The 24776-nt window shown below is 35.3% G+C and overlaps 1 protein-coding gene across 3 annotated transcripts in view; it reads right to left on the bottom strand.

The window, feature by feature from the left end:
• The window catches only part of Phkb (phosphorylase kinase regulatory subunit beta), a 220070-nt gene that overhangs the window by 62035 nt on the left and 133259 nt on the right, over positions 1-24776 (bottom strand). For all 3 annotated transcript variants that reach the window (XM_026406881.2, XM_026406882.2, XM_026406883.2), the window contains exon 14: positions 15460-15554. In XM_026406881.2, the coding sequence (XP_026262666.2) occupies positions 15460-15554 (95 nt within the window). The remainder of the gene's footprint in view (positions 1-15459; positions 15555-24776) is intronic.

The following is a 24776-nucleotide window of genomic DNA, read 5'->3' as shown; positions in this document are numbered from 1 at the left end:
ACCAGGATAATATACACAAGTTAAATAGATCAATTTCAAGCAACAAAATAGAAGATGCCATCAGAAGTCTACCAACCAAGAAAAGTCCAGGACCAGATGGATACACAGTTGAGTTCTACAAGACCTTCAAAGTAGAACTAATACCAATACTCCTCAAATAATTTCATGAAATAGAACAAGAGGAAACACTTCCTCATTCTATGAGGCCAATATCACCCTGATTCCAAAACCAGACAAAGACACATTAAAGAAAGAAAACTTCAGACCAATATCTCTAATGAACACAGATGCAAAAATTCTCAATAAAATTCTGGCAAATCGAATTCAAAAACATATCAAAATGATAGTGCACCACGATCACGTGGGGTTCATCCCAGGGATGCAAGGTTGGTTCAACATATGGAAATCAAAAAATGTAATTCATCACATCAATAGACTTAAAGATAAAAATCATATCATCATTTCAGTAGATGCAGAAAAAACATTTGACAAAATACAGTACCCCTTCTTGTTTAAAACACTAGAAAAACTAGGGATAACAAGAATATATCTCAACATTGTAAAACCATCTATGATAAGGCTCAGGCCAACATTATTCTAAATGGAGAAATATTGAAAGCATTCCCTCTAAAAACTGGAACAAGACAGGGATGCCCTCTCTCACTACTTCTATTTAACAAAGTACTTGAAACTCTAGCCAGACAATTAGACAGATGAAAGAAATTAAAGGGAACAGATAGGAAAAGAAGAACTCAAATTAGCACTATTTGCTGATGATATGATTCTATGCCTAGAAGACACCAAAAAATTTATCAGAATACTTCTAGAACTAACAAAGGAATCCAGCAAAGTAGCAGGATACAAAATCAACACCAATAAATCAAAGGCATTTCTGTACCTCAGTGAAAAATCCTCTGAAAGAGAAACTAGGAAAACTACCCCATTTTCAATAGCCTTATAAAAAATAAAATACTTGAGAATCAGCTTAATGAAAGAGGTAAAAAACATATTTGAGGAAAACTGCAGAATGCTAAAGAAAGTAATTAAAGAAGACCTTAGAAGATGGAAATATCTCCCTTGTTCTTGGATAGGCAGAATTAATATTGTCAAAATGACCATACTACCAAAAATACTATACAGACTTAATGCAATTCCAATCAAAATTCCAATCACATTGCTCATAGGAATAAAGAAAGCAGTCATAAAATTCATCTAGAAAAATAAGAGACCCAGAATAGCTAAAGCAATCCTTAGCAAGAAGAGTAAAGCAGGTGGCATCACTATACCAGACCTTAAACTATACTACAGAACAACAGTAACAAAAACAGCACGGTATTGGAACCAAAATAGACTTGTATACCAATGGTACAGAATAGAGGACACAAAGACAAACCCACATAAATACAGTTATCTCATACTAGACAAAGGTGCCAAAAACATATATTAGAGAAAGGATAGCCTCTTCAACAAATGTTCCTGAGAAAACTGGAAATCCATATGCAGAAAAATGAAATTAAACCCCTATCTCTCACCATGCACAAAAAATCAACTCAAAGTGGATCAAGGACCTAGGAATTAAACCAGTTTACCCGCACATAACAGAAGAAAAAGCAGTCCCAAATCTTCATCATGTCAGATTAGGCCCCAACTTCCTAAATAAGACTGGTATAGCATAAGAAATAAAAATAAGCATCAATAAATGGGATGAATTCAAACTAAAAAGATTTTTTCTCAGCAAAAGAAAGAATCAGTAAGGTGAACAGAGAGCCTGCAAAATGGAAGCAAATTTTTAGCACACACACATCAGATAGAGCATTAATCTTTAGGATATATAAATAACTCAAAAATCTTAATGCCAAAAAACCAAATAACCCAATCAATAAATGGGCCAAGGACCTGAACAGACACTTATCAAAAGATGACATTCAATCAATCAACAAATATATGAAAATATGTTCAATATCTCTAGCAATTAGAGAAATGCAAATCAAAACTTCATCTCATTCCAGTCAGAATGGCAGCTATTAAGAATACAAACAACAATAAATGTTGGAGAGGATATGGTGGGACTGCAAATTGGTGCAACCAATATAGAAAGCAATATGGAGATTTCTTGGAAAACTTAGAATAGAACCACCATTTGACCCAGCTATCCTACTCCTTGGTTTATACCCAAAGGACTTAAAAAACAGCATACTACAGGGACAAGCCATATCAATGTTTAGAGGAGCACAATTCACAATAGCTAAACTGTGGAACCAACCTAGATTCAATAGATGAATGGATAAAAAATGTGGCATATATACATAATTGAATATTACTCATTATCAAAAGAGAATAAAATCATGGCATTTGCAGGTAAATGGATGGAGTTAGAAAATATTATGCTAAGTGAAGTAAGCTAATCCTAAAAAAACAAATGCTCAATGGTTTCTCTGATATGAGGATGCTGATCCATAATGGGGATGCAGGGGAGCATGGGAGGAATGTAGGAACGTTAGACAGGGCATGGGGAGGGAGTGGAAAGGAGGGAGTAGGGGGTCGGAAAGACAGTGGAATGAAATGAACATCATTACCCCAGATACATGTATGAAGACACGAATGGTGTGACTCTACTTTGTATACAACCAGAGACATGAAAAATTGTGCTCTATATGTGTACTATGAATTGAAATGCATTCTGCTGTCATATAGAACAATAAAGAAAAAAGTTAACTGTTCATGGTGAAATGGAATCCAAACAAATAAAAAGAGAGGTTTTTCTTAACCTTTGGAGATTCAAAAGAAAAAAATCCAGTCACAATTAGAGGAAAGGATCTTAGCATTAGTACAGTTTTAATTTTATTTTTTATAAATTCTCTTAAGAACTCAAATCTGTATCTCCTACTTTCAACACTTTTGACTTTAATAAGTACAAGAAGGACTCATGCTGTGCTACATTGGATTAGTCTTATTTCATTCTCACATTTAACTCGTATTCTTGGGCTAACGTTATATTTCTTCAACCTCTGATTAATCAAATGATTAGAAATGTCATAATTAGTGCCCAGATATCTGACCATGCCACAGTATTTTCAATTCATATCATGAGGAATCTAGATCTATAAACTGTAGGTTCCCATGATGTAAGCAGTTTTAAATAAGCCTCGGGAAACAATATAATGCTCACACAAAAATAGTAAGTTAATAAAATAAACTATGAATGTATGCTCATATATCATCAAACAAGTGACATTATGAAAATTATTATCACATGAATTATACGAATATATGGCTTTCTAGTTTCTGCAAATGATTTTCAAAAGGTAATATTTCTTAAGATATTATTATGTTCTGATGTTTCTAGTTCAATGTTTTTTTTTTTTCTTTTTTTCCTGGTATTGGGGACTGAACCCAGGGGTACTCAACCACTGAGCCACATCTCCACCCCTTTTTATATTTTATTTAGAGACAGGGTCTCGATGACTTGCTTGGGACCTTGCTAAATTGCTGAGGCTGGCTTTGAACTTCAGATCCTCCTGCCTCAGCTTCCCAAGCACTGGGATTAGAGGTATGCACCACCACACCCATCCTCTTCTAGTTCCTCAAGGAAGAAAGTTAAGTTACTGGTTGGAGATCTGTGCCATTCTTCAGAATACAAGAGAATAATATCTGAGAATAGGCAAGAGACAATTAAGTTTTATCTAAACTAAATACTAACAATCAATATACAGAGTTAGTATGTTAGTGGAACTAAATTTAAAAAAAAAATCTGCCCAAATTAAAACAATGGCTTGGATGTGTTAGGAATAGTCTTAATTAGAAACACATAAGAAAGAAAAGAAATTTAACAGGTGAAGTATTGAACATTTCATTTTTTTCTGTTGATTATAAGCTAAAATTTCATAATGGAATGGCTCTCTATTTAATAAGGCTATTACTTCTTGGATATCCTACAAAATTCTTCACAAACTCAAAACTTAACTTGTTATTTTTAAAACAGACCAACTATAATGTTTAATCCATGGAAATTATAAAAGGGTATACAAGAAATAACATGTAGATTATTAATAAGGTTAAACTCCTTGAGTACTCAGAAAACAAAAATAACTGGGAAATTTTCCAGCATATGAAAAAGACACAGGAGTGACAGAAAATGCACAGTGGTTTCATATTCTTATTGGTAGGTACTGATTGATAAATAAATATTTGACAGCTAGCTACAGAAGCACTGTGTTGGTATGGGAGATGCAATCATGTAAAACATGCTTTGTATGACTCATCTAGCTTGGTGATGACTAAGGGATGACAGGAATACAAAAAATGGCATTAATAATGTAAGCCTCATCAGTAATGCACACTTTTCACCACACTGTGTATCACCATGATTCACTAGTCCCCACATAAGGATACCCAGGCTCCAGACTTGGATCTGCACCTGTGTGACCTTGGACATATTACTTCTTTTTGAATTTCAGTTTCCTGATCTATAAAATGAAGCTAAAAAGATGTTTTTAATAATCATAATATTATTTCATATATTTGAGATGCAGGCAATAATCCTAAGAGAATGGCAAATGATTTCTGAAGTTTCTTAGTGAAACAAAAACACACAAAATAAGACATTTAATCAAAAAAGGCAACATTCCCTAATCTGGGATAAGGTCTATTGATCAAGTTGGTCTCGAGGAAAGAAAGTTTTTAGAAAGTAATTTTATTTTCATAATTTTTATATAAGTATAAATTTAAGTTTAATTATAATCTCTTGCCTTGTTTTCATTATTAGCTAAGCAACAATATGGAGTAGAAGATGGTTCACTTAGGAATATAAAAGAATTGAGTAAATAAAGGCCTTTAAATAAAAAACAATTAAGCAACATCAATTGTTTTTAAAATGTCAATACCCAAAGAAACATCAAACATTGATTGGTTATTATATGATAAATTTGTAGAACAGAATATATTATGGTAAATGATGTATGATAAAGGAAACCTTGATACAGTCAAATGAAGAAGACCTATATGAACATTTAAAATAATATTTTAGGGGCTGGGGTTGAAGCTCAATGTAAGCACTTGCCTAGCATGTGTGAGGCACTAGATTCTATTCTCAGCACCACATATAAATAAATAAAATAAAGACTCATCAATAAAAATACTATTTTATAGGAATAACATGAGAAATAACTAAGTATAAGTATTAATAAATATAAAACTGAATATCTGATAAGACTATAATCATCTAATAAGAAAGCCTACATATAATAATAGACCAAATGTTGGAAAGATAACATTTTCCTAAAGGCTTTCAGGATTTTTCCTCAACTTTTAAATAAAAATGTAATATTATTGATTTGAGAAATTATTTGAAATAAAATAAAAACAAATATTTATTTAGCTCTTACAATTCATTGAAACATCATGTATTAGGAATTATTACCCCAATTTATTTTATTTATTTATTTTTTTAAATATTTATTTATTTATTTTTAGTTTCCGGTGGACACAACATCTTTGTTTGTATGTGGTGCTGAGGATGGAACCCGGGCCGCACGAATGCCAGCCGAGGGCACTACGGCTTGAGCCACATCCCCAGCTCCACTCCAATTTAATAAATGAAGAAAAGGAGGCTTAAAGACATTAATTGTTCAAGGTCACACAGTTATCGGTGGAAAAAACACAGGGTCTCTTTATAGTTAGGCTTGTGTAATGCAAAGACACTACACAATATCACCTCCTTCAAAACACAAAACTATTACATATATATGGCATTATTTAGCCTTCAGGCTAATAATTTATGCAAAAATTTATGCATCTGTATTTTAAGAAAACAAAGCATTAAACTGCCTCTTCCCCATTTATTTGAAAAATGAGAGAACAAGTGTATATGTTTTTAGCTCAGATCCATAAAATATGCACATGATTTAGTAAATATATACTGACTTTTAGCTTAAATTTGGAACTTTACAGCCTTGGAAAACAAGCCCTTATGACTAAAAAACATTCCTTTCATATTGGCCTTTGCTCCAAAGGCTGTCAAAACAGATCAATCCATTTTAATTGGCACATTAAATGCGCTAGCCTATGTCTTAGATTCAAAGCTTGAGTGTCAATGAATGTGAAACTGAATTCTCTCAAGGGTACATCAACACACATGATCTGCTCTATCATGATAATTATGCAATTAATGTAAAATATTGCCTCAAGGAACTGATCAGAAATATTCATAGTCTATTCACCAGAACGATGACAAAAACATTTGGAACTCTCTTCAAGGCCACACAAGAGAAAATCATTCAGAGAAATGGTGGCTCCCAAAAGCCCAATCCTTTGCTTTCAAAGACAGAAACTCCATAAAATATGGATTATTAAATAAGCAGCATTAGAATAGGGCCAACTGATAGGTTTTTCTTCAAAGATTAATTTAATAACTTTAACTAGGTAAGTTCTAGTTTAAGAAGTTTATTCATACTTATGAATAAGTATTTTTTTTCTCAGAGTAAAATACCAAGAATATAAGCTAGGTGCTGTGGTCATACCTGTGATCCTAGTAGCTTGGGAGGCTGACGCAGGAGAATCCTGAGTTCAAAGCCGGGCTCAGCAATTTAGCAAGGCCCTAAGCAACTCAGTGAGACCCTGTCTCAAAATAAAATATAAAAAAAGTTGGGAATGTGGCTAAAGGGTTGAACGCCCCTGGGTTCGGTTCCCAGTACCAAACAAAACAAAACCATACAAATGAATAAGTATGTATGTAAAAAAACAGGAATATAGATTCATCAAAACAATACTAGATTAATATTCCTGTACATCTTTATTATGATTCTTACTTGAATCTATTTTTTCCCCTTTGACACTTTAGCAATGACTAAGTCTTCATTGTGTAGATCAAATATTTCATTATATTTCATGCCTATTACTGGAACTTTTAATTTGAATACGTTCAGTGGGTTAATTAGAATGATCTTAATAAATGTGTTTAAACTCTTCTCTTTTAACTCTCAATTCAACTTTACTCAGTTCTGGATTTTGTGATCAAGGCATTTAATTTTAATTGGCTTTGGTATAAATACCAATTGATAAGAGAATCTCATTTCCTTCAAAGACTTCAGGCAGTATTACCTGAGAATATTCTCTGTGTAGCTGTGGCATGTTCAGGCTGGGCTTTCAGAAGAATTTTTGATGGCTGGACTATTTTATTCTGTTTTATTAGGAAAATCATAAGAATTTCTGTTTAGTACTCAATTTCATTCCCATACTTATAAATAAAATTGGCTTTTTGGTCCCACACAAACACTTTCTTTCTTTGTCAGGCTAGTGAAGTTTTTTTTTTTTTTTAATTCTTTAATAAGTAGAAATTATGTCTCAAACAGCTTAAACCATTTGAAAGCATTAGGATGAACTGAACCAAATAAAACTTAACCACATGCAAAATTTCCCTAAATCACCTAAGATTAATACACCTTTAAAAACTGAATAGACTTGAAATAAAAACTTTAAAACAAGGGAAACAGTTATATGTCTATATTGTAGGAATGCTATATAATGCATCTACTAAATTTGCAGGGGGTGGGGCATACAACCTCTTTTGGATGGAAATAAACTCAACAACTTCTGAAGAGATGGTCTTCCATCATCTGATTGCTCTTTAACTCCCTAAAATCTGCCTTCTGGGCATCCCACTCCACAAACACTACTCAAAGGTTACCAATAACCTAGATCATGAGAGTCAGCAACAGAGATACTAAGAGGGAATTTATGAATCAATCCTCGCCAAATAATTTTATAGATTAAAGAACTACACTCCAGAGGTGTCAGGACACCTTCCCCAGATTACATTGAAGATGAACCATGCAGGATCTAAAGACCAGCATCTGGATTTCAGCCAGTGCTTTGCTGCTCCTCCCAGTTAGGTAGTCAGCCATCCTGAACCAGTCTCTAACTTTCGTATCTATGACACTGTTTTCATCTTCTTGCTATATTCCTCTGTCCTGCTGTCACAGAACACACTTTACTCCACCATCAGCACTACCCTGGCAAAGAACTAAGCCTGCAAGATGGCCTTCCATGAAGTGTCTGCTCTGTGATTCAGCTTTCTCATGAGTTGTGCTCAACAGCAATGTGATCTTGCACATCTTGTTTTCATGGCTCCTGGTACATCATTTAAGTACTATGTCTGCATTGGAACTATCAAAATACAAATAATAATAAGTAACATTTATTGATGTTAAAGTATAAGCCAGGAGCTTTTCTAAGCTCTTTATTAACTCGCTTAATTCTGACAACAATTTTATGAGATACTGAGTTAGAAAAACAGGAAAAAAAAATCTCTGTTAAAATATAGAACAAACAACTCATAAACAATTCCAGAGCTGGACACAAAAGAGCCTAAGGGACAGAAAAGAACCAAATGTAAGGATGCACTAAACAGCCCATAAATTATTTTATAACTTTCCAGCTCCTTATACATATTTTTGGAATGCAGTAAAACAGAAAAAAAGGCCTTGATAGAAAAGAGACCATTAACCTTGTGATCTAGGGGCTAATGTTTGATTGGACCACAAACCTCTAACTACCCAGTGACCACCAAAGATGTTGATGTATGCTCAAACACACATACCAGACCATGTGGCCTAACGGAGGAACACAATCCTGCTGAATATTTCCCAGCTGTGAGAGAAGCTCAGTCCCCATGCTTTGGTTCATACATATTCCATGTAAGTATGCACCCTAATTAATACTCATGCATTGGCAGCATATCTCACTTTTGAGATTGCCTGTTCTAAAAGAGTGTCTTTGCCTTTTGCTTTTTAATAAAACTCTTTCTCTGTATACTAAAATATGACTCATTCTTAAATTGTTTTCTGCAATGAAGGGAAGGAACTGGAAGGTCCAAGTAGAGGCGTCCTTCAGACCTCAGATACCCTCATGTGACAGTATTATTTTAGTTTTATATGTGAGGAAATTAAGGCACACAGAGGTTGATATATTTGTCCAAGCTTGGATTCAAAAGTGTGCTGTGTGCCTCTAGAGACTGAGTTCATAACATTTTGATAGGCAGAATATCCAAAAATATGAAAGTTATCCTATTGATAGTCTTGAATATTAAAATAACTTTTTTAGAGGGGTATCAGTGATCAAATCCAGGGGTGCTTAACCACCGAGCCATATCCCCAGCCCTTTTAAAAATTTTGTTTATTTTGACAAAGCTAAGTCGATAAGTCACTATGGCTAACTTTGAACTTGCAATCTTCCTGCCCAGCAGAACAACATTTTTATATCAGTATTTTTTCTATGACTATTCTTTTGATATTAAAATGTCTTATTCATGGAAAAATTCTATGGAATTTACTACTTATTTCAAGAAACAAATCAATTTCCCCCAAACTTACTTATGAACAGAAAAAAAAATGCTTAGCTGGTTCTTGCCTATTAAAATATTGTAGTCTCAAGTCAGAATTCCACAAATATTTAAAAAGGTTATAATACGTATTTTTCTTTCTAATAAGGAATATCCTGTATTCTAATGAGGATAATACACACTTCAAAACAAAGATATTTGCTGAATTCCAGAAACCCACCCTCCTGTTACTATAAATGGATGTTCTCTATAGGTCACCTCATCCCCAGTGGCAATGAAAAAATACAATGAATCAGTGAAATACACATCACATCATCAGCTGCTTACAATTTCTGCTGTAATCAGAGTTCTTCCAAGAATGAGAGTAGCAAAGGCTAGAAACAATTTTCAAGTGACCATTATCTCATATTAACATGGCAGAGGTGGTGTACTATGAACAATGATTCTCTTTCACAGATAATCAGTGAACACCCAGCATCAGAATTACCTAGGCAACAGAAAGTGATGGGGCCCCTATAAGGAACAAGTTGGGGTGAATGCAGAGGGAGTAAACACTTAAAGAAGCTTCTAGCCTCGTGAAAGGGGCTTCCTTTGATGAAGAAAGAAATCCCTAATAAAATTACTGACTGTTAGATCTGTGTACTTGGCCTCATCCTTGCACTCACAGCAGGAAAGAAGGCAGATGGAAATAATTAGACCGTTTTAACATGATAAATGTCACATATAATGATCCCAGCATACATTTTGTACTAATGTACAACATCTTGGCATTTAATTTTTCAGATCACTTCTACAGGTCTCTCAGTGTCCTAAGGCACCACAGGTGAAAAGGAAAACTGTTTTCCTCTGATGTGATACTGAGTCAATCTTTTGAGGAAATAAGCTACTTCTTTTGTTAACTCCTTCACACCTTTAAGAAAATCACTGCCTTCAGATGCTTTTGTCTTTGCTTTTCCTCTTCAGTGAACAATTTCATATTGGTTCTGCCACCTGATAACTGTGTGATTTTGGAGAAATTAATAAACCTCACTGAGACTCACAGTATCTATAATGGGTACAATAATATTTAGAAAAAGTGTTAAAATCAGACACAATGCATATAAAATGGCATGCATAATGTCTATAAATAGTAGGAGCACAAATATGGTTATTTTTGTATCTCTCACTTCCATTCTCATGCCCTGTCACATACCCTGTCTCATACTTGTCTCATGCTCTTCACATAAGAGAAGATAAAGAATAAGACATATTCTGTACTCCGAGGACCTCCGTCAGGGAGTCAGGAATACAACCAACTGCAACAGCATGACAAGTATTGTAACATGGTATGCAAAGGGTTTTAAGAAAGCAGGTTTAATAGTATAACTTCCAAACCCAAATGACTTGTTTCCAGAGAGTAATTTATAGGATGGAATAATAGGGTTTTTTGTATTTTTCCCAAATCAAAGGTGATATAGGAAAGTAGGGTAGAGGAGCAGACATTGTTACCTTACTTAGAAGATAAAGGACAGACAAATCAAGAGTGTAAATTATTTTCTTTAAAATGTTACTTTACCAGACAACATAAATAATTGAAGTTTACTTACTTAACTTGGTTTGCATCCATGCAGGAGTGGGATGGCATCACAACTGTTTAATAATACCATCTCTGCTCAATTAAGTGTTAGGTTTATTTAGGACAGTAGTAGCTCTTCAACTGAATTGATCAATCTGCCTATTAAAACAGCTTCAAAGTTCTACTGTGTCTACCCAAGTTCTGCTTCACAATCAGAGCAGGAAGCCTCAACAAGTTGTCATGACCCTACAGTCCTCTAAAACTTAGGCACCTGAGGGTAGTGCAATTCACCTGAGTGGCTTTGAAACAGTGATAAGTCTAGATAACCCTTGCTCCACACTGGAGACACCAGAAAATGGGCAGATTCACCCACATTACATGAGCCTGGTGTCTCTTGGCCCACTACCCAGTGGTATAAAGAGACTCAGGCCAAAGAGAAATGGTGCATCACCTATAGTGGAACACAAACTTGAATTGACAGGGAATTTATTGTCTGAAATTATGAAGACCACAGAAAGTAGCATAATATTTCTTATTGCTGAAAGCTAACAACTGTCAACCAGAAATCCTATATCTAAAAAAACTACCCTTTAGGAATGAAGATACTCTCAGACAAAGGAAAACTAAGAAGTTTCTTGCTGGCAGACTCACCCATAAATAACATATAAAAGGTCTCCAAACAGAAAATAACAAAAGAAGGCTGGGACATTCAGAAAGCAAAGAATAATGGAATGGTAAAAATTGAGGTAAGCACAATAGACTATCTTTTACCTCAATGAATTTCTTTGATCAAATTTTATGGTTGAATGTACTAATGAAAACCACACAGATTTTTCACTCCTCACCAAAATTTTATGGTTGAAACAAAAATTTTCACATAATTTAACATGCTGCTCAATGAACATAGAGGAAATAGTTAAATGTTCATATACTTCACAGGACATACCTGTCCTTCAGAAGGTAGCTTTTTTGGATATACAATTCCTAGTTGACAGTTGTTTTCTTTCAACACTAAGAAATATTGTGCAATTCACTTCCTATGGCCTCCATAATTTCAGATAAGAAATTCTATCAATACAAACTATAGAACAGCCATATCCTGCTATATGGCTATATTAACTCAGAAATAAAAAGGAATAAACTACAGATACAAACAACAACTTGTATGAATCTTACAGAAATTATATTGAGGAAAAAAAACTCAATCCCCCCAAATTAGGTATAGTTCCACTCAGATAAGACTCTTGAAATGACAAAATTATATGTAGTTTTCAGGGGCTAAAAGGACTGAAGTGAAAGGAGGTTATAAAAAGGTAACAGAAAGATGTGGTGTGGTGTGGTGTGGTATGGTGGTAAAAGTGTAACAGAAGGATGTTTTATGGTAATAGAGTAATAGTACAATTAAATAACTTGATTGTGGTGTTAGTCACACAAAGCTATATGTGATAAAAATACATAGATACATAAACACAAATGTGTGCTATATAATGAGTAAAATCTAAATAAAATCTGTGGATTATACCAATGTTAATTTTCTTTTTTTTCGTATTGTACTATAATTACATAAAATGTTAACATATGGGAGACTGAGGGAAGGGTTCATAGGCGCTCCCTACACTTTCCTTTGCAATTTCTTGTGGATATGTATTTCTTTCAAAATAAAAAGTTAGAATAATTTTTATTCAACTGACATCTCTAAAGTTTTTTTTTTTTTTACCCCTTGCCTTTTAAATTATTATGACAATTAGTATTAAAAAAAAAATCCCAGGAAACTATGACAAGAAAAATCAGAGAATGAAAGTGAAGTAATAGAAATTAAAATATCACAAAAATTCAACAAAGGAGCTGGAACAAAAAGTCAACATAGATTCTCTGAATGTTAGTATTTGTAACACTAATATATATTACAGTAAATTACAATGATTAAAATTATGATTTTAATTTAAATATAATTATAAAAATATTAAATAGAAAACATTTGAGAAAATGTAAGAGACTTGCAGGATAAGAGTGTTTTTGCATACTTGAGGCTTTGGACCACAATACAAGTTTGCCAAGATAGGTTGTGCTAAAAAATGGGATTATGACAAACACTCAGTTTTTCTCTGGAGAGCAGGTGTATAAATAACTGAGGTCACTCATGTAGGTGATGCATGCCTGCCTGACCCTTAATAAAAACCATGGACAACCAAGCTTGAGCAAGCATCTTTGTTTGATAACCCTTTCTAAGTACTGTCACACATTACTGTTGGGGTAATTAAATATATCTCATCTGTTTCTACTGGAAAGAGAGTCTTGGAAGTTTGTGCCTAGTTTTCACAGGACTTGTTCAATATGCCTTTTCCTTTTGCTGATTTTAATCTGTATCCTTTCACTGGAATAAGCCTTTAGTGTAAGAACATCATCTTCCAATTTCTGTGGGCCCTCCAATGAATCCTCAAGGTCAAGGGGCCTTCTGAAATACTTTCCCTTGAAGGCAGGGATTTCTCTCATTTTCAGGAATTGTCTGGATTTTACTACTCTCTACTTACTTTCCCAACGTTTGTCAGAGTTTAAAGCATCAGGACAACTCCATAGATCTGTTAATCCCCAAATCTGACTTGGCCAATGATGACACCGTGACCACTGAAACAAACATTTCAAGCAGAGAGCTGCACATCTGGGGAGATGTGTGGCCCCTGTATTCCATCAGTCTACTTCATCCAGACTCCGTAATAGATGCCCAACTTATCTACAGTTTAAAATGGTTGAGAAAGTGGTAAGGGAATCTTATCATTTATATATCACCACAATTAAGCTGCCAACCAAGTAGGGGAACAGTAGCTTGCAACAGTTTTCTATTGCACATCTTTCCATCACCTTCCTTTCAGAAACTTTATATAGTGCTACACAGATATTATCTACCACATGCATGCAGGGGACAAGCCTCAATTCATACCCTTAGAGCACTTCTCTTAGTGAGGATGTGGTTCCACCTGAAAGGCATGTTATAGATATTTTAGTAGGAACATTAGAAATCAGTTTAATATAAAAAATGTAGAATGAATTCTCTATAAAATTCACTTCCACTCGGTTGTACTTTGAGAAGCATTCTTGAGTGGGAAAGAAAAAGATACCAGTAAACTATGTGCTGAAAATTACACGTAACCAACAACCTGCCTTATGTGTGTCAAGCATGAAACAAGTTTAAATTCATGATTTTTGTCGACCATGTATCCACAAAATGTTTTAATGTCCTCTATTTCCTGCTCCTATATCTCAAATCTATGACCTATTATTTAATTTTCTAAGAAAAGGCTTTGAGGTTTCATCACCCTAGAGAAATGGGTCAAGCATGTAAAATGCTACGTAAATAATACATGATAGTCTTAAAATAGCTCAGAGTCACAGCACTGGGTAATACGAAGTTAAATATATTCCCTGTTTTATCATTTCTTAAAATAAAACTGAATATCTCAAATTAGTAGAGATTGTACATTTGTACCACATGGTATACTAGCCGAAAAGAAATGCCAAATTCCCATTGTATAGGAGCTAACAGGCCAGTGAAAAATTTGTCACATATCAACAGTCATATATCAACACAGAGATTTTATATTTTGGGGAAAATTTTAATATTTTATTTACAAGTCTCTCAAATAGCTTCACATCTATAAATCACTCAAAGTAATCACGTTTTGTTGAAGACCAGCAAGAGTCAAAGACATAGTACAATAGAACCTAATGGAGCTGTTTGCTCTGCCTTTCCCTCATTAAAACAAATATTTATCATGTATGTGTATTTGTGTGTGTGTGCACACACACACACACACACACACACATATATATATATATATATATATATATAAATAAAATAAGGGAACATTTCAATCTGTAAGCTTAGTGTCTGTGAGTGCTGATGCCATTCTTATTAAATGCATGTTAACTGCTTGGAATCCCAGGCACACATTCAGGTTCATTTCCTTTCTCCTCAGGCAGTTTCCACAATCCACAACATTTTCATTTTAACAGTCCTCATTACTGGTATCATTTAATACTTGAGGGTTTGCTCAAGTCAACATCAATCTTGCTGATTCTGCAAACACTTATTTTGTTGACACAACACAGTCTAAATCCATAGCTACTAAATGTAAAAATGTAAAAACTATTCCTTCCCCTGACAAGTCACCAAGTGCTAAGAACAACTCTATCAGTCACTCACTCCTGTCACAGAGCATAGAAGAGACCTTAAACACAGGGCCTTTTATGGGAACCCACTCTCTTCAACAATATGTCATCTGTCCCAATGCCACCCATATGCACTGCACCTTCTCAAAACACTTCCCATCTTAAGTTCAATCATTCTGAAGATGCAAATGTTTCCCTGAAAGATGACTTGCTGGACACATCTGACTCCTACATCTTCATTAACAGCCCTTTACCACTAACAAATCTTAACTAACCAGAACAAAGAGAAGCCGATCCCTCAGAAGAAACAAGAAAAACTCATTCAGAATAAAATTTCCTCTTTAATTAAGCTTTAAATATCTATGCATGTGTCTAAATTAAGAAAAAAATATATCTTTACCTGATTGGAGTATCTCATGCTCACATTACGTTGATTTTGTTGTGGGATATAACGCTGAATAGGATCAATGTCTTTAGGACTGATTAATTCATCAGCTAAGGAAAAAAAATAACATAATCAAATAAACATTTACACAACATTATAAACCAACAAAACTTAAGAGAGATCAATAGACATTTTGCTCAAGAGCAAAATATCCATTTTTTCAAGGCACATGGAACATCCTTTAGGACATAACATATGGTAGGTCATGAAATAAGCCTCAATAACTATAAAAACTTGAGTATAACCTGTCACTATAATGAAATGATAAATCAATAACAAATTTCTGAAACTCAAAATGTGTGGAGGGCTGGGGATATGGCTCAGTTGGTAGATGCTTGCCTAACATGCACAAGTCCCTGGGTTCAATCCCTAGCACCAAAACAAACAAACAAAAAAATCAGCTTTGGGCTGGGGTTGTGGCTCAGCAGTAGAGCACTTGCCTAGCAGGTGCGAGGCCCTGGGTTGGATCCTCAGCACTACATAAAAATAAATCAATAAAATATTATGTCCAACTACAACTAAAAAATAAATATTTTAAAAAATTTGTGGAGTATAATATTCCTAAACAACCAATGAGGCAAATAAGAAATTACAAAGGAAATCAGAAAATACTTTGGAAGAATAGCTCAGTGGTATAGTATCTACCTTACGATGTGCTCAACCCTGGGTTTGATTCCCAGCATCACAGAAAAAAGGAAAACAAAAAGCAACAACAAAAAGAAAGAAATATACTTTCTAGTGTAATTTTGATGAGATGAATGAAAATGAACATATAATATATGAAAATGTGGAGCTGTAGATAAGCAATGCCCATTAGGGGAATTTATAGCTACAAATTCCCACATTAAATAAAAGGAAAATTTCAAATCAATAATCTATTGTTCTACCTTAAGACGTGAACAAAAAAAAAAAACACACAACTAAATCAAAAGCAGAAAGAAAAATAGAGTGAAAATTTATGATTATAGTATACACAAATAATGGAGAATATCAATGAAATAAAAAATACATTCTTGAAAAGCCCAACAATGGTCAAGACTTTTAGCTAGACTGACCAACACAAACAAGAGGGGAAAAGATGAAAGATGGGGGAGAGAAAAGAAGAGAAAATACTCAAATTATTAAATCAGGAATGAAAGAAGAAAAAAAAAATCACTGTTGATCCTAAGGATTATAATAGAATAATATCAAAAAACACATGCCAACAAATTAGATAACCTAGAAGAAATGGACATATTCCTGAAAAGACCAAACTACCAAAACTGAATCAAAAAAAATAAAAAGTTTGAACAGATTTTTAAAAAGCAAAGTGACTGAAACTTTCACATACAAACCCCAACCTCAGTGATCACTGAGCTATACCCCAGACCTGCTAATGAATACAGACACAAAAATTCTCAACATGATATCAGTAAATTAAATCTGGTAACATATAAAAACATATCAATAGAATAAAGGACAAAAAAGCTCTAGGATCTCTTTAATAGACACAGAAAAAGATTTAGTTAAAAACGAACATTTTTTTTCATGATACAAAGCAAATAAACTAGGAATATGATATACTTTGGATAAGAGGTATTACTCAAATATTAGATAATGCAATAATGTCCAGGGGTGAAATGATCAGATTATAGGAGCTTAACCTTATCAGGGGATTCTATTTGATGCACCAATTTGAATGAACTATAAGTACTGGGTAGTAACTATAGGGAGGTAGGGTGTGGCTAAGAAAGTAGGTCGCTGTGGGTGTGTCCTTGGGGATTATATATTTTGTGAATTATATTTTGTCCTTGACTCCTCAATCAGTCTCTCTCTGCTTCCTAGGTGCCATGAGCTGGTCAGCTTTTCCCTATGGTGCCCTTCCACCATGTTGCCTCAGGCCGAGAACAAGAAAGTTGGCAAACAGTGGACTAAAACCTCTGAAACTGTGAGCCCCAAATAAATTTCTCCTCCTCTAAGTTTTTCTTGTCAGGCATTTTGGTCACAGTGACAAAAGGCTGATTAAGACAAGATAGAAGGGAACTTCCTCAACCTGATAAAAGGCATATCTATGAAAAATCTACAGCTAACATGATGTTCAGTGGTGAAAGAATGACTACTGTTCCACAGAAATCATAAACAGAAAAGAATGTTCACTTCTAGTCTCCATTGAAGAAAGGGTTCTAGTTGGGAAAGAAAAAGTAACAAATGCACTCAGACTGGAAAGTAATTAAAACATGGTACTGGAATAAGAATAGACAGATAGATCAATGAACTAGAACTGTGAGTCCAAAAATAAACTATTACATTTATGGTTAACTGGTTTTTATAGGAGGCCAAAATAATTCAGTAAATAGAAGAATATACTCTTTTTTTTTTCTCAACACATAGTGCCAGGAGGACTAAATATCTAAAAGCAAAATAATGAAAGTGGACCTCTTTCTACATTTGGAGAGTAATAATAATGATAATAATAATGATAATAATAATAATAATAAAAGATAAAAGCAAGTGTTAGCAAGAATGTAGAGAATCTGGAACCCTCATATATGTTGTTGGTGGGAAAGCAAAATGATGCAGCTGCTTTGAAAAATTGCTTGGAAATTGTTTAAAATGTTAAACCTAAGAGTTAGCATATGAGGTAGCAAATCCTTAACAGACATTTATCCAAGAAAAATAAAAAAATGTCAAATAATAATTTATACTGAAAGCTCACAGAAACATTATTCTGAAGAGTCAAAAACCAGCAACAACCCTAGGCGGGTGCAGCACATGCCTATAATCCCAGCAGTTTGGGAAGGCTGAAATAGGAGGATTGTGAGTTCAAAGTCAGCCTCAGCAACGGTGAGGCGCTAAGCAACTCAGTGAGACCCTGTCTCTAAATAAAATACAAAATAAGGCTGGGGATGTGGCTCAGTGGTTGAGTGCCCCTGAGTTCAATCTCCCATACCGCCGCGCCCCCCCCCTGCCCCCCGCAAAAAGCAACAACCCAAATGTCCATTCAGATGAATGGATTTAAAAAATCAGGTATATGCATACAATGTAATGCTATCATATAAAAAAAAAAAGAAAGAAGGGCTAATACGGGCTATAACATAAAGAAAATATGAAGCCAAGTGAAAGAAGCTAAGACACAAAATGCCACACATTATATGATTTAGGGTGTATGAAAGGTTCAAAATAGGTAACAGAAAGTAGATTAGATTGCCTAGTGTTGATGGGCACTATGGAAGTGACTAGAGGGAAATGAGAAATGACTGCTAAAGGGTAGGAAGTTCTTTTGAAGTAGTTCTTTTGAAGTATGATAAAAACTTTGTGAAATTGTGGTCATGGCTGCACAACTCAGCAAATAAATTAAAAAGAATTAAATTGTAAACTTTAGTGAGTTACACTGTTATGCTCAAATTCGGGACCCCCAAAGACCACCAGAGACCCAAGATCAATGTAAGCAGCAAAGAGTTGTTTATTGTGAGCTAGCTCAGTCCTCTGCACGCACACACACAACAACTGGTGACGCTGAGAGGCCCCAAGCCCAGGGTTTGCAGCAGTTTTATACATTCTTTGGAGAAAGCAGGGACCCCCACATACATCATAGCATCTCTTAGCAAATCATCACACACCACGGGAAAATCAAACAACAACTCTAAAACATGATTAGCACATTCACTGGCAGGAACAAGTTGGGTAGGGGTGATTGGTCAGTACAAAAGGGGTATTCATTTGAACTGATTGGTTTAAGCCAAGAGGGGTGTACGTGCTGAACTACATGGTTTCCCAACTTGTCATCAACCATCATAAACTACTGGGAGGGTCATCTGGCATCCCAGGTATTTCCCTGTCTCATGCTGATTGGTGGCTGCTATGGATCCCCACCTAGCCTGACTGAGTCAGGGACACCTGGTGGAGCAGATCTCTCCTGTTATTTGTAGATAAACAACTTAGCAGGGTGGGAATGTGCCTAGAAGTGCTCTGTGGGTTTTTCCAAGGACAAAGGCATGTCCCTTCCTTGGACAGGCTTTGCTCTGAGATAGAGGCTGGTTTTTCAATACCTCAATAAAGCTGCTTTTAAAATATTGCACTTGTATTGTCAAAGAAGGAAACTAGTTTGTTAGGACAGACATGGTTCTTGATAATAAATCATAAAAGAGATTTCTGAGATGGAGAATTTCTTAGGGTAATGTCCTCAATGGCTGTCATACTGTAAACAAGGAAGCTCTTTTCATCTGGTAGTTCCCTACAGCAATTTTGGATAAAAAAATCCAAAGATATAACAAAAAAGGCAATTTAGACTGGGAAGGAAGGAGGTAGATGAAGGCCCTTTTATCTCTAATGTCTTCTCTCACACACACGCAAGTGATGCCCATCATCCACACATGAGGCTCGCTGTAGCTGAGTTCCTGCACGGACCTTGAAGGGAATACAGGAGGGAAGAGATGGTTGTGGAAAAGGCCCCTAAAATGTAATTCTGCATAAACTCCTTTGAGTCCAAGTTGGCAGTATCTATGCAAATATATAGTGAGAATACTCTTTAAACCAGTAATTCCACATCTTATAAAATTATCTCAGTTATGCTCACACATGTGCAAATTAATGCAAAATAACAAAAAATGAATCCAATTTCTACTAAAATAAGATGGCTCCCTTCTATATTTTTACTACACCTAAGTTATAAAAATATATTAATTTCATTCTTGATTTTCAGTTCTAAACTGTTTATATGAAAACCACACCATCTCAGTTCTTCATAAATGTATGTGTGTATAATCTTTATTTAAAAAATTACAACTCATTTTCTATAGATTTTTAGGTACTGCTTTTAAGTAATTAACTCCGAAAAATAGACCAGGGAGTCAATGATTGAAAATTTCTTTCCAGGTTTGGGAACATTTCTACATTATATTTCTATTCTGGGGTAGCTCCCAGGCACATCTGTAATATTATTCAACAAACAAAATCACCAAATCGTGCTTTAGTAATTCTTGGAGGATCTCCTCAATAATAATAAAAATAATACTAAAAGTAAAATAACAAGAAAAAGGAGGAGGAAGGGCAGCAGGCATCACAGCATTTGGATTTTGCTTACCAAGCTCCTGGCATTGTTTAAAAATTCATGTACATTAATCCTCACAACTTGATCATTTTATAGAAAACAGAAGCCAGATTTAAAGATAGGTAGTTAGTGTAGTTAGATAAATCTGGTCTAATATTGAGTAAAATCGAAAATGAAGGCCATGTTGAGAATGGAGCCCAGGAAAGCAGAGCAGCTCTTGGGAAATTGAAATGTTAATGTTCCAAGGCCCAGAGCCCATCCCAAGGAAATGTTAATGAAGCAGCTCCCAGTAAACAGGTAGATGCTAATCCAAAAGTCCTTCCTGCCCAGATTACTCCTTTGGCCCACCTGTACCCCACCCTTTGGGCCTTCCCACCTACATTCTAACACTGAAAGATAACAGAACAAAGGACAGGAATTCTACAGGAATGAGGGAAAGTTGAAAGAAGACCTTAGCTATAAAAAGGGGAAGACATCCATCCTTCCATGGATTCCACCTCTTGGCTCCCCTTCTTCCTCCAGGAGAAGTCTTTTTTGCTGTCCTTTAATAAAGCTTCTACTTTCCACTCTAAACTTGCCTCGGCGTGTGCTTCTCTGGTGTTATACTTCAGCATTGGGGAAGCAAGGACTCGTCACCAGTAAACAATGGTAACACTAGTATGAGACAATTTTTTTTTTCTGTGAGGGGAAAAAACCCCACTTTTGCCAAATTTAAACCAAATCAATATAGGTTCAATTGTAGTAGATATTGATATGTAACTTTGATTTATTAATTTAGGTTTAGCTCATGATGCAAGTTTGATTAGTACTCTGATATTCTAAATAAGCAGCAAATTATTTCCCTAGCTCATTTGTATGATCACTGAGGTATGAAAAATTTCCACAACCAACAAGCATGTTACATAATTAATATTTCACTATTATTCTACAGAAGTAAAATTCTCTTTATCTTGATATTTATAACTGATGACACAAATTAAGAAATTTTATATCCTTAGAAAGCAAAATGCTAATCTATTAAAACTGTTAAGAATCAAATGGCTAGCCAAGTGCTTTGAAAGCTTGCTTCTTTGCATTTCCTTCCCATTTCTCCTAGTACCACACTTCCACATCTAGCATGATTTTTCAGCTTACACCACGTACTCATCAATAACCCTGTAGGCTGTATGCTTCTTATTCATGGCTGTGCCCCAGCACCTAGCATGGCAACTGACAGAGTGAAATCTTAATAGACTGACCTAATAAATACAACAAAAAATTGGTGGCTTTAACAAAATATAGAAAAACTAATTGCCATAATCATTAATTTCCATACTGATTAAAAAAAAGTAACAAAAGGTCAAGTTAATAGATATGTTTTTCCTTTTAGCACTAATTTTTATCATTCAGGAGGCAAAAAAAGAGGTCCTCATTGAGCCAATGCAATGACATTAATTTTCTGATGAAGGGTGACAGACCTGAAAGAACTTATACCTGACCACTTATAGAGTATGTAAAACAAAAATAAAAGAACAAGAATAAAAAAGCAATGGCTCTTTATCCCCCCCCCAAATGTGTACAATTTTATATGTCAATTTAAAAATAAAAAGATTAAAAAGGGAAATATTAGGAAGCATTTGTTTCTTCCATGAAACAAGTTAAAGGATATTTAACAAAACAAGTAATTTTTTTCATCATGATATTAAAATCACAAAATCAAATAGAACACACTAAAATAGGCTAAGCAGATTATTTACAGGGTAAATCATGTACTTCAAAGCAGATTATGTACTTCAAAGCTGTGGTGACACATATTAGTAACACATTTTACTGAGATAGGAATAAGAAAAAGAAAGACACTGATTCTCCAAAGAGAAGGTCCATTAAGTCCATGGAATGCAGAAAACACCCATGAGCCTTTGAAATGCAAAACAAGCAACTGAGAGCAACCCTGCCCAAGTTCTTAGCCCAAGAACTTGGCCCATGTCCTGGTCTGCAAAAATTAACATCATGCAGGCAATACCTAAGTACAAAGAAAAACTGATGCAAAACTTCACCCTGACTTCACCTCTTGACCAGCCCCCAGCAACTGTCTCCCTAAAAATAGCTCACAACAAGTTGCTGCTCTCTCCCTTTGGAGGTGGTCCACATCTACTGTTGAGACATTTCTAATTCTCAAGATGGTCTGCATTCTCCTTTGAATGTTTATTCCTTGCTTTACTAAGTAGATCTCTATGCCTCACTGACATGTGCTGAAGTTATTTCCATTTAGCTTCCCACTTGTCCTGAGTCAAGTTCCTCCCTTCTTTGAGAATTCCTTGGGACCCTAGAGCAGAGATATTTCTTCTCTGTTTGTTGCCTCCTTGTCCCTGATGCCAATCCAATAACAAGGTCATGGTTTGGAGAAAAAGGGAAAAGAAGTCTATTGCTTTGCTAGCAAAGGAGAAATACAGGGGACTACTCTCCCAGAGGCTGTGACTCTGCCCATCAGTAGAAATAGGAGGCTTTTATAGAGGTGATTCAAAGGATACACTCCACATGTTAAGAGTTGTAATTCACTTGTTAATTTGGTAGATGGTCATTTCTGAGATCTTCTGGTACAATCTCCAAAGTCTGGATTACTTCATTGCTACAGTGGGTGTGCACTCAAGGATAGAAAAATCTGTCTAGAAAGTGGAAGAAAGGTAATCCTGTTTCCCCTGAATTAGGAAGGGGAAAGATTAGCAAGGAGCAGGGAGAGAGGAAGAGAAATAAACCTATAAACCTGTCTATTTAAAAAATAAGTTTCAGTGGCAGAGCAGCAAGAGGTATATTCAGAGCATTGTTACATGGTGACATTATGAAATGAGCCATTTTGAAAACAATAAACATAGATCTTCAACACCATATATTATACCAAAAAATTCCTCTGTCACAGAGAGATAGAGAGTGTGTGGTGTGTGTACAAACTCAATTGATTAACAGGTGTACTTTCTAGGATTAAATGTTGAATCTCATTGTAGCAGTATGTAAGGGGGGTCCGGCGGAGCGTCGGAGGGAGAGACCACACAAGAGACTGGCTCCATGCAATTGGCAAAAGGGGATTTATTGGGGATCCATTCCAGCGCGCTGGGACTCTGTGCTCACTCAAGAAGGGAGAGCAGCCCAGAGCCCTGAGCAGGGGTTAAGCAGTGCTTAAGTACACTTTTTGGGGAGGGCGGGAGGCTTTGCATACATCAGAACAAATCATCATGAGGCGCGGGAAAATTGAACAACAACTCTGAGACGTGATTGGCACATTCATTGGTGGGAACAGATCGGGCAGGTGTGATTGGTCATTCCTAAGCGGGGTACACATTCAAACTGATTGGTTCGGGCCCTGTGACAAACTGCACAGGGCCCTAGGCTAGATGGCCAGTAGGGCGTTGTTTTAACTATCTCAGGAATCTGGGTGTAACAGAAGAACTCAATAATACCTAATCTTTTACATTTAAGCTTTCCAGCTTAGAAACTTTACCCTTTCAAGTGGTCTACTTTATGCTTTGAATATAGCCCTTGATGCTCTGCCACTGCAACTGATTTTTAGAATGGACAAGGGTCTTTCTCTTCCTCTCTCTCTCTGCTCTTCCCTAAACTCTTCCCCTCCCTAATCTCAGGGGAAACAGGATTACCTTTCTTCTCCATCCTGTGCAGATTTATCTGTTCATAGGAACACAGTAATCTAGATTTTGGGGATGGTACCAGAAGATCTCAGAAATTACCATCTCCCAAATTAACAAGTGGATTACAACTCCAACAGAAAACACATGAAATGCAGCCTTTGAATCACCTCTATAAAATTCCCCTGTTCCTGCTGATGGGCAGGATCACAGACTCTGGGACAGGAGTCCCCTGTCCTTTCTCCTTTGCTAGCAAAACAATAAATCTTCTTTTTCCTTTTTCTCAAAACCATGTCCTCGATATTGGACTGGCACTGGGGACAAGGTTCGAGCTTTCGGTCACATGATAGCAAAAAACTAAATAGGGAAACAATGAGATCTAGGTATATAAACATTTTTAATTTCTCTCATCAAAAGAAAACTAGCATACACAAATTTCTGAAGCAAACAAACCAGAAAAAATTGGAAAGGTTTAATATATAAAATATTCATGTAGACTGATAAGAAAAACAACAAAACCAAGGTTAAATGGGCAAAGCAAACTACTAGACAATTTACAGAAGAACTAAGAAATGTATTTTATGAGCATGTAAATGAAAACAAGATACAATTTAATATCTTACTAC

The sequence above is a fragment of the Urocitellus parryii genome, chromosome 15, assembly GCF_045843805.1.
Source record: "Urocitellus parryii isolate mUroPar1 chromosome 15, mUroPar1.hap1, whole genome shotgun sequence".
NCBI classification, from domain to species: domain Eukaryota; kingdom Metazoa; phylum Chordata; class Mammalia; order Rodentia; family Sciuridae; genus Urocitellus; species Urocitellus parryii.
The sequence above is the reverse complement of the archived record's forward strand: the minus strand, read 5'-3'. Positions and strand labels throughout refer to the sequence as shown.